The sequence below is a fragment of the Zea mays genome, chromosome 3, assembly GCF_902167145.1.
Source record: "Zea mays cultivar B73 chromosome 3, Zm-B73-REFERENCE-NAM-5.0, whole genome shotgun sequence".
In the NCBI taxonomy this organism is placed as follows: Eukaryota; Viridiplantae; Streptophyta; class Magnoliopsida; order Poales; family Poaceae; genus Zea; species Zea mays.
The window spans coordinates 150,599,122-150,610,378 of NC_050098.1; the positions used below are offsets into that span (position 1 = coordinate 150,599,122).

General features: G+C 38.1%; 1 protein-coding gene across 1 annotated transcript; it reads right to left on the reverse strand.

Annotated features, from left to right (window-relative positions):
• Positions 1 to 5,226: 5,226 nt before the first annotated feature.
• Positions 5,227 to 8,854, reverse strand: LOC103650730 (uncharacterized). The gene is made up of 10 exons (XM_035966333.1): positions 8,703 to 8,854; positions 8,439 to 8,577; positions 7,896 to 8,362; positions 7,722 to 7,814; positions 7,460 to 7,558; positions 7,047 to 7,391; positions 6,840 to 6,968; positions 6,531 to 6,767; positions 6,404 to 6,458; positions 5,227 to 5,477 (listed from the first exon to the last, which is right to left on the reverse strand). The coding sequence occupies exons 1-10, from the start codon at positions 8,850 to 8,852 to the stop codon at positions 5,461 to 5,463; spliced, it is 1,731 nt and encodes a 576-aa protein (XP_035822226.1). The 5' UTR covers positions 8,853 to 8,854; the 3' UTR covers positions 5,227 to 5,460.
• Positions 8,855 to 11,257: the final 2,403 nt, after the last annotated feature.

An 11,257-nucleotide genomic window follows, 5' to 3' on the forward strand; every position in this document is an offset into this window, starting at 1 on the left:
AAACAATGGACAACTAAAATTCAAAATACTATAACTCCTGCTATACTCAACTTAAAACTACAACGAACACGCGTTGGAAAAGTTTGGAAATTGTCCACGACTTTTGCAATAAAGTTCCACCCAAATTTATCTTTATAGCCCTCAACTCTGCATGACCTACAGCTAAACTCAGCCTGAGATACTGCACATTAGAGATTTGACTTATATCCGGACAACCACCTCTCCCAATCTATTTAACAGACAATTACAAGTAAATACCCATTAAAAGGTACTAAGAAAAACTAAAAGTTTTTCTTAAAGAGAATTCCCAAATTTGGGCTCTGAAACTATCAAAACGCGGTCGATTTATTAGTGGTTTTAACGACACCTAAAGTTCAGACACAACGGTGCAACAATTTCAGAGTAGCCTAACTCCAATTATATGCAATGAAAATTACAAACCAATACTCTTTGGGAAGATCATGAAATTACTAAAACTTTCATAATCCAACAAAACCCAAAATTTACCGTATTCAATGTCTATACTTCCGTACAAAATTAAGGCTGCTATCGGAAACCCATAACTCTCAAATGTTTAGACCAAACTGGGTGATTGAGCATCCTATGCAAAGATGAAGAAACCTACTATAAAACATTCTAGATAAGTGAAGCCTGATTCAGCCTCCAACTAATTTAAAATGACTCCCAAAACAAAACAACACCTTACCCATAATAAAAACAATATAAAATAAAACCCAAGGCATTGGCAGGTGCGACCAACATTAGGATTTTCCACTACCAAATGGGGATGCAACTCCCCAAAGCCTTTAAGCAACACTTTACCTAATAGGTTAGAACACTAAGCACCACAATCAACGAATTCAACAACCTCATTTGTTAATGCCACTAAGGTCAAACATCCATGTATCGACAATGTATGAAACACCTGACATACCCGTCTCTAGCACTATAAAACATGGTTGTTATTACACTAGAATCCAACTATTAGAGCTCTCCACAACTATTCTGTTGACGTGAAGCAAATGGTGCTCATGTCATGTAACGTCTTTTCCTCCTCTCAAAAGAGATAAAATTTGCAATACTCATAAAGCAATGGAGGGATAACAAGAAAAACTAATGTACTTCTTGACACAGACTCATGCAAAAGCTTCATAAATATTACTTTCAATACTAAAATAATAACACGATACTATGCTCAACAGGAGTAATTGGACGTCAATAAGACAATCCACATAACCAAACTACCTCGATTAACCTCACATACAACAAAACCTACTATTACTGCACTTGAACAATTTGTACTTCGTGATATCACAGGATGCATTCAAAGTAGTAGACATACATGATCTATCAAACCATCATTCATATAAGAAAAATCTCAATCCGATGCAACAACCCCATCATTAAAGAGATCGATGACTAACAAACATAAGCAACTCCCAGTTAAGCATTGACTTCATTTAAGATAAAGCGGTCCAAATAATGATTCAACAAGCATGCATAGAGAAACTGCTCATAAAAAATCAAACTGCCATACAATGTTGGCAAATAAAAAAAATATAAAACGGGATGTCAATATCGCCTGCATGACTAGCCTGCAACAACTAAAAAAAATATGCATAGCCTTTATGGCTATTGAAACAAGCCATAGAAGGAAAACATGCACGACATAAAATCCACTTGAAACCACCCTATTTATTGTTAAAAATAAGGTTGCACATAATAAGAAAACCTATCAGGTAGACATGGTTGGACTTATCAATCTACGTCATGTCACAAATTCACTCGAGTTTTACCAGTCTAAAGATTTCATAGACATTACAACGTTGCATCTGCTCTATAGATACAAACCAATTTTATACTAATATCAAGTTAGCAAGTAGCCACACTAGCCTAAAAAAATGAGGTGCAAAGCATTGCACCCATGGAAATATTACATTGATAAGTTGGGTTGTAACCCAACAGTCAATCAAACTCAACAACACCATAAAACTACATTATATAGTGTTTTCACACTACACCAAGTCGGATTAGACCCACTATACACAAGCTCAATAAACAATTGGTCCTATAAGTACAAGAACCCAAGAATCCTTTTGGGAAAAAAACATCCACAATCAAGCATATAGAAATATATGATGGTAATAGCTCAGAGATTTGAAAACATTGCATCCCAAAAAAAAACATCATGACGATATGTATATAAAACAAGTACATTAGTAGCTTCACTTGCATAATATCTTCAATAACAACCACATCAAGAAACCAATACTAAATAGAAGTAACATATCATATCAAGCATTACGTCGTTAACGACATACCCCATCAAACCATAAAGGGATTTGGAGTAAGGAAGTTCTAGTCATCTATACAATAAAATACTAATATGAAAGAGATACGAACCCATACCCTTCCTATATGTGCAAGTGTGTCAAATTGCGTAGAATCTAAAGTCTATCCTCTGATACCAACTGTAACACCCCGGGGTCCACCAACACCCCGGAATGCTACTAAACAACACTTCTGACATCTATATATAAAATTTCGGCAGCATCCCCCTTGCAAAATTGCATAAATGAGGGGGCAACAGTGTATAAACATATATCATGACAAAAACATACTAAGTATTATTAATCGGCTAGCAAAGATAAGTTAAACATACGACATGAAGTGAATTAACTAGTGCGCACGACTAGTTAAAAAAACAAACTTCCTTTGACAATAAGTTTCTAATTAAATCATGGCTGCACCTGGGCAGCGTTATTGTGAGAGTGAAAGTGGATGTGCTGCTACTCCCCTCATTCCCAACATGTATCAAGTACCTGCATTGAGTAATGCAAGAGTGAGATGACACATCTCAGCAAGTAAAATAATATCAAACTGTTTAACCACATAAGAACATTGTTTTACCACCACTTGATTCCACAACCTTTTTATTACGAAGGTGCAGCACGTATACAACGTACAACACACCTAGTCACCACACCTCGCAGGTAGAAACCACAATAGTAACATAGTAATGTCACACTTCATATATACCTCATGAGTGCAAATGTCTGCAAATGCAAGGATGACTTCTGCCTTCATACCTCTAAGGATATGAAGCCGCATCGTACCCCTCCTCGGGCAACGTACGATGCTAAAAATGTACCGGTACGGTCGGACCATAAGATCACGACATGACTTCAAAATGCAAGATGGATGATGCGATGAGCATGTCATGCCTACAACACTTCATATAACGTGATTCAAAAAAATGCTTCAACTTCATCCAAGATGGGAATCAACCACATATATCATTACCAAATTATGATCATCCACAATATTAGACAATTGAGAATTAATACTTACAAACAAATAAACTTCATCATAGAATTCAATGATTAACATAATTAAAACTTATGCATACTCAATGTCAGGGAATAGGATGCAACCCAAACGGTAGCAACCACCACTGTATTTACTTGCCTTTACTGGAAGTTCGGGCAAATCCCTAAGTACGATCCGGAAGTCCACCACCTGTTTTTGACACACAACTTAGTGCACCAATTTCACATAATCAGGCTCATAAACGACGCCGCACCTAAGCACAACTCAAACCCCGCCGCGGGTTACATCTCTCCCCACACCCACCAAACTGCAGCGGCGCTGCTTAATAATTTCATAACTTTAAAATTATGACAGCAGTGGTAACAAACAAAAACTTCAGAGGCATCTACATGAAATTCCCCACAAGTTTTGTATACAATTTATAATTAAATTCCAACATCTAATTAGCCCAAAATAGTCCACAAGATGAACCCTGTAATCTGTTTTTTGTCTTTTGGACAGCGACATACCCGGATTCAAACAGCGATATCTTTTAAAATATAATTCCAAATCAAGCACATAAGTACTTATTGGAAAGATAAGACAAAGCCCTACATGATTATCATACTGGTTAACACTAATTACCCACGAAAAATTCACAGAAACTGCTAATACTACTGCTGTTCACCCACCTGAAAATCTGTTTTTTTGGACAGCAACATAACCGGATTCAAACAACGACATCTCCTAAATTATAACTCCAAATCGAGCGCATAAGTACTCGTTGGAAAGGTATGACAAAGCTCTACATGATTCTCCCACTGATCCCTACTAATTGCCCACGAAAAATTCCCAGAAATCACTAGAACTACTGCTGTTCGTCCACCCACTAAATTTCTGGACAGCACCTCTACCAAATCGCATAGGTAAACATGTAACCAATTGGATTGCAGCACAAATACAACCAAATGATCACGAAAATCACCTTGGATTCCTCCTTTCCTCCTTCTTTTCTTCCTTCTTCCTCCCTCCAAACTCCCGTGGAAGACTCGCACCCACACGACGAACACCAAGCGGGGAGGCTCCACCTTGGAGAGGAAGAGGTGGGGGGGTTAGGGTTGAGGGGTGGCGCTGCAATCACTTGGGGAAGAAGGAGAGGGATTTTGGCGGCTGCAAGAGTGGAAGAGAGAGGGGAGGGGCGGCCAAAGGGGTGTGGGAGTGAGAGGGAGGGGGCGGCTAGGGTTTAGGGGGGAAACTAATGGGCTCCCCACCGCCGGATCGAGATCCACGGCCCAAACTCGCTCTCACGTCTGCTCCCGACCCCAACGCACAAATCCAACAAGTATTCTACTGTTTTATTGGTGAATGCTTCCTAAACAACTCCAACCCCAACTACACAGATCACGAAAGAAAAGGGAAAAATACATTTAACTTCTTTTCAGAAAATTGGCACTATACCACGGAACATTATTTGCAACTTATGGTCTGTCGGTAAAATCAGTTTTACCGACGAACTATAGGTCGGTAAAGACCTTTACCGACGGACCACGAACGTCGTTGCAAGCTGTGTCGGTAAAACTTTTACCGACCGACCGTTGTTTTACCGACTTATCTTCCGTCGCTAAAAGAGAAGTTTTACCGACGCTTCATCATTTGGTAATAATAGTATTACCGACTCTCTAAGAGTTGCAGCTGCCACGATTTACGGACGCTTCATCAGTTGGTAATAATAGTATTACCGACTCTCTAAGAGTCACTAATTGTGTAGATTACCGACCAACAATTCGTTGCCGCAGATATTACCAACCAACAATCCATTGCATTCATACAAATAGATTATTATAAGGACACTTAATGCTCATACACTTCACTAATCTTTCATGAGGTAACATATTGCACATGTTGCACACAAATTAATGGTCTTTCAATATCCATCGATCATATATTAACATCATTAGTAACATAATGTTTGCAATACATCGAACTAGTCCATAGGTTGCAATATCACATTACATAACTCAAAAGCTAGTCCACGGTATTACAATAACTCAATTCCTTCACGTTGTTGTACGCAACATACGCAACAAAAGCTCCAAAAGAAATGCAAGACCGAAGAACCATGTCCACGGTTGGTTGTAACATGATCTGATACTAACATTGTCCATTTCCTGAAAAAATATAACCATGTGTAAGAAACTTATGAATCAATTGCCGGGAACAAGAGGTACTGGTACATTGCAGTAACCAAAAAACTGAACTCCAAATGAAATAAAAAATGCAGCAACCATAGCCCATGATAAAATTTGAAAGTTCATAACTATAAAATGAAATTATAGCTTGCTGCACAGCACACACACCATAACTATAAACTGAAATTATAGCTTGCAGCATAGTAGCAGTACACAGCCATAGAGGATAGAGCATGATATAATACCAAAAGTGTAGCTCATAATTCAAAAAAAAACATCCAGCAGGCAGCATCAATCATCCATAAACATTATAGCTTGTTGCACAGCACACACACACAGAACCATAAGTCCATAACTCCATAAGACCATAGCCATAAGAGTATAAAGACCATAAGCTTGCTATCTTGCTGCACACACACACTCAGCACTTCAGTTCAGTCTGCACTCAGCAATCAGACCTTCAGAAGTTCAGATCACCTGTCCTGTCCACACTCACACGCCATTCTGCATAACACACACACACTCACAGTCTCACACTGCATAACACACACACACACACACTCACACGCCAGATCACCTGTCTTATCCACCAGACAGCACACCAGATCACCAATTCACCAGCATTGCATAACACACAGTCACACTCACACAGTCACACACCAAATCCATTACTGTACTACTATTTTGAAAACGCCAAACCATATCTGCCTATATCCGTTTGGCGTTCAAATAAGCTTAGCAAATAAGTCAGCAAAGAAAAAACCATGGAGATATGGTTAGTAGTAGTAGAGTCAAAGATCCGGTTCTACACTATATCAGGAAAGAAAATGCCAAACAGATATGGTTAAAAACAGCAAATAAGTCACCAAGCTAGGGCCATTAAGAGTAGTAGTAGAGTCAAATACCTGAAATGTTAGGTGATGTGTTAGGTGTTGCTGATGCCTTGTTGATGACCTTCAGCTGTCAAAGTTAGGATCTGTCAGTAGGTACTCATTAATCAAAAAAGAAAGATATCAAAGTTTCGTTTATTACTTTCTTGTATGGCCATGCAAGCGACATCATGTGAGCAGTAGCCATAGTTTGCATATCATCGTAGGGACGAGCCAACACTGCATCTCTTTTCAGGACACAAGTCACAACAACTTCACAAAATTGCCTTCCAATGGGCAGATCTGCAACTATGGTACTCGGATTAGTTGAAACTATTATTCCTTTGGCCACAGGTTGATCCGATCTCAACAAAGCATATAATATGGCTTCTCTTCCAACCTGATACAAGCGATAAACACAAAATTAGAAGCATGATAAGGATAATACTGGTTAGAAGGATGAAAGTATTACCAAAGAATTATGTTTAGAATGAGAAGCATCATTAGTGCCTGGTGCAGTGCTTGGTGCAATTGTGTCCTCATCATTACAATCGTCATCTCCATATGCATTATCTTCATCACCATGTTCTAACCTTGAATTCTGTTACAAACATTTGGTGAATTATGAGTAAATCGGAAGATAAACATTACTTTGTGTAACAACAAAGAAAATTTATACCACATTTTGACGTGATGTGGAACCATGCTGTGACATGGGCCCTTCACTTGCCCTGTCTAGTTGTGCCCTTTCCTCAATTTCTGCCTGCAATTGAAGTATGCGTTTTTCTAGAGCAGCCTTGTCCTTTTCAGCTTTGGTACGAGCCAGAATCTCCATTTGTAGTCTTGTTGGTGCATAACCCTTCAACCCAGGGGTGCCAATATCTTGAGGAGTTGGGCCTAAACCCACAGCACGGATATATCCTTTTGGCTCTTTCTCTCCACAAACAAGAGCAAATACATCACCTTCCTGAATTGTTTTCTCCTTTAACTCTGGATATACTTGGACAACATCTTTAAGTTTATTCTATGAAATAAACACATGTTATTTATTCTGTCTAAATAGTATTACTAACACTTAGGAAAAAGACTTACGATAATTGGCTCTGCCTGAATTGAAGGAACACCATTTTTTCTTGTATGGGTTTTGATAAAGGTTTCATCTCTTCGTGGGGGGCGTCCTAGTTTCATAGCCTAGAAATGGTTAAGACAAAAGTCTGAGTAGTACTAGATAGATTGCTCATATCAAAAAATCGGAGTTCGATAATTAGTACTACTGGACATATTGCAAAAAAATCGGAGTTCGATAATTACCAAAAATATGAGTACAATAATTAGTAAGACAGATTAAACATACCAATTTATGCTCTGAACATGCAAAGCTCACACTACCAGATGTATGGAGCAATTGTACCTTTTGCCGGCTTACTTTTCCAGCTTTCGAACGAGCCTAGGACATAGCAGAAGTGTTTAAGAACTGAAAATATACATGTTGACAGCTACACTTTGCACATATAAAGATGTTTGTTACCTGAAATTCAGAAGTCAACCAATATTCATAGAGAAATTTCCAATCAGCGTCACTAACCCTTTTATCTGGACATTCTTCAATTTCATCTAGAGACAAATCAGGATCAAAATACAACTCCTTTATGGTTGACTTGAATTCTTTCCATTTTCTCCCAGCAGTACGCATAACCCAGTTTAAGGCAGCAGGATCAATATCAAAATATGACTTTATATCATCCCACAACTCATATTTCTTCTCAACATCAATAAGCCTCCAATCCTTGCAAGCAATTGATATTTTCTTTCTAACTTGACAGCCAATAACACTAGAAAGTTGCCTAGCATTTTCACCAATAGGTTGACCATAACCATTGAGTAAAATTTTTAGTTTTGGCATGTCAGGTGTCCTTGAGAATATGTCATCCTTCTTAGTTATGCCCCTTCCTTTCCTATTCTTTGTACCATTGTTTACATTACTGTTTTGATGACCTGAAGCAGTAATTGATTTAAGTCTATAGCCCATTATATATAAGTACTACTATTAAAGTAAAATGAAAACAATTACCTCCAGAGTTATTGAGCAAGTCTCCATCTAGATGCAAATCATCAAACACTCTTTCCTCCTCAATCTGAGCCCTATTTCGTTCAGGTCTTGGGCGCAAGTTTGGTCCTTCAATTCTTGCAGTATTTGTGTCATGAATTTTCTGCAAGCAAACGGTATTACTAAGAACTTGTTGTGCCATTATAGGGATGTTTAGAGCTGCCATTATAGGGATGTTTAGAGCTGCCAACTTCCTAGGCTGCCATTACTAAGATTCTTGCAACATACCTTTTGTTTTTTCCTAGGCTGAACTTGCTGTGCCATTATAGGGATGTTTAGAGCTGCCAACTTCCTTTTGTTTTTTTCAATATTTTCAATCCTTTGCTGTGCATAAGCATTGCATGAGATAGAATTATTGTTTCCTCTTGCGCTTGACATTTTGTTTCCTGAGAAATTGAGAATGAGATCAGTCACCATCTAAGTTTCGTCAAAATGATAAAATAAGCAAAATGATAAAATAAGCATAAAGGCAGTAATAACAAACTTACTTTCTAGACTTATTTCCCTGTTTTATTCCACTAACAATTACACCATCTATATCTGTTCTAGCACATGGAACTCGTCCAGCAACCACACTTACACACACATTTGGGTTTAGATCAGCCACTACCTCTGCAACATCATTAACATGACCTAGAATTTCATTTTCAGCATCTTGACTTCCATACAAATCTCGAGATTTTGGCTGAACAACAGCAACCCATTCAGTCTCAATAGGATCAGCAACATAGTAAACTTGAGCTGCTTGTGATGCTAATATGAAAGGTTCATCTGATATGTTTTGACCAGTATTGAATAAATGTTTGAAATTAACTGTGGTGATCCCAAATTGATCTGTTCTAACCCATTTGTTGTGCACACGATTATCAACCCAATCACACTTGAAAAGCATAACATTTCCGTTGTGGTGATAGTTCAATTCCAGAATTTCTTTTATGATACCATAGTAGATGATTTTATCTACTATTTGATTGTCATTATTTCCTCTTTCAAAACATGTTGTATCTGCAACTAGAGCTACACCACTACTTTGGACAGGCCTATTTTCATCATAGGACTGTGTATGGAAGGCAAACCCATTTACTGTGTAGCTGTTATACTGATGTGCAATCATCATTGGTCCCTTAGCTAAAATTTTGATCTCTTCTGGAGCTTCCTCACATATTTCTTCAACCTGAGATTATTAGTACTTTAATAGAGTAAAAGCTTTCTTCTATCATATTCTAAATGTACAGGTTTGCTTACTACTTACATGCAACCTAAACCAGTCATGAAATGTTTTATGCTGCATGCGGTTGATCTCACGTTTGTTTCTAACACCAATTGAGGAGAGATAAAGAGCATGTTTGCTGAAAAGGACATAGTTGGAAAGGACACATTAGCATATTTGAAAAAGGACATAATTATGTCCTTGAGGAGAGAAAACTTACTCTAAGTATGGTTCTATATTAGCATAGTTGAACAGGACATATCTATGTGCTTGCAGCCATGTCTTGTAATCAAGATTGACAATACACTTGCCTGCCAATCCTCGACCAATATTTTCAAAGAAAGGAGTTGTAACAACATTCTTTGTTTGGAGCCTAACATGATTTCTAACTCTATGGTTAAATTGAGCCTCATCTTGTAAATACCGAGAACAAAATGTGAGAGCCTCATCAAACATATAACCCTCCATAATTGATCCTTCCGGGTGACATTTTGTATGAACATGGCCCTTACATTTTTTAAGAAACCTATACATATATACAACAACACTCATCAAATAATTAAATATATAGGCAGTTGTTTTCTATGTTGCAATATTCATAAGAAAATTACCTCTCAACAGGCCACATGCTGCGAAAGTGAATTGGACCTGCCACCATCGCTTGGGCAGGAAGATGTACCATCAAATGTACATTAATAGTAAAAAATGATGGAGGGAAAATAGTCTCTAGAAGGCTCAAGATCTCAGCTATTTCAGACTGTAGCTTTTGCATGTCGCTTATTCGAATGATAGGGGAGTACAATTTCTTAAAGAAGTTGCTTAAACGAATCAAAACAGCACTGACTTCATTAGGGAGAACTCTCCTCACAGCAAGTGGCAGTAAGTCTTGTAGAAGAACGTGGCTACCATGGCTGTTAAGACCAATTATCTTTTTCTCGTTAACAAAAACATTACGTCGTATATCAGCTGCATAGCCATCGGGAAACTTGACCCCTTTTAATACTTGACAAAATAATTTCTTCTCAGCATGACTCATTGAGTAGGGTGCAGGAGGTAAATAAAATTGGTTATGTTCTAGTTCAACTGGATGAAGATCACTTCTAATTCCTAATTCTTGAAGATCCAAGCGAGCATTCAAATCATCCTTAGATTTTCCAGCAATGTCCAATAAAGTGTTAATTATGTTGTCACATACATTCTTCTCTATGTGCATGGCATCAAAATTATATCGGACCATCAAATCCTTCCAATATGGAAGGATGAACCAAATAGTTCTCCTTTTCAAAAAGACTAATGGTTCACCGTCCTTACGTTTCTGATATTTTGTGGGCTTACGAGATGGGTCCTTGCCATAAACTGTTTTTAGATCTTTGGTGCATTCCAAAATTTCCTCTCCTAAAAGAGGAACAGGTGTCGGACTTAGCTCTTCGCCACCAAATGAATCAACATCAAACCTAAATGGGTGTTCTGGATGCAAGAACCTGCGGTGTCCCATGTAACAAGACTTGCAACCATTTCCAAGTCTAAGGGAATAGAGCAAGGAGTGGCAGTCGGGACACGCTGCTTCACCAGA

Coding starts and splice junctions, on each gene's coding strand:
- LOC103650730 (XM_035966333.1), bottom strand. CDS start 8,852: ATGTCAAGCGCAAGAGGAAACAATAATTCTATCTCATGCAATGCTTAT. Junction 8,578..8,702: donor AGCCTAGGAAAAAACAAAAG/GTATGTTGCAAG, acceptor GTTTGCTTGCAG/AAAATTCATGACACAAATAC. Junction 6,969..7,046: donor CCACATCACGTCAAAATGTG/GTATAAATTTTC, acceptor TGTTTGTAACAG/AATTCAAGGTTAGAACATGG.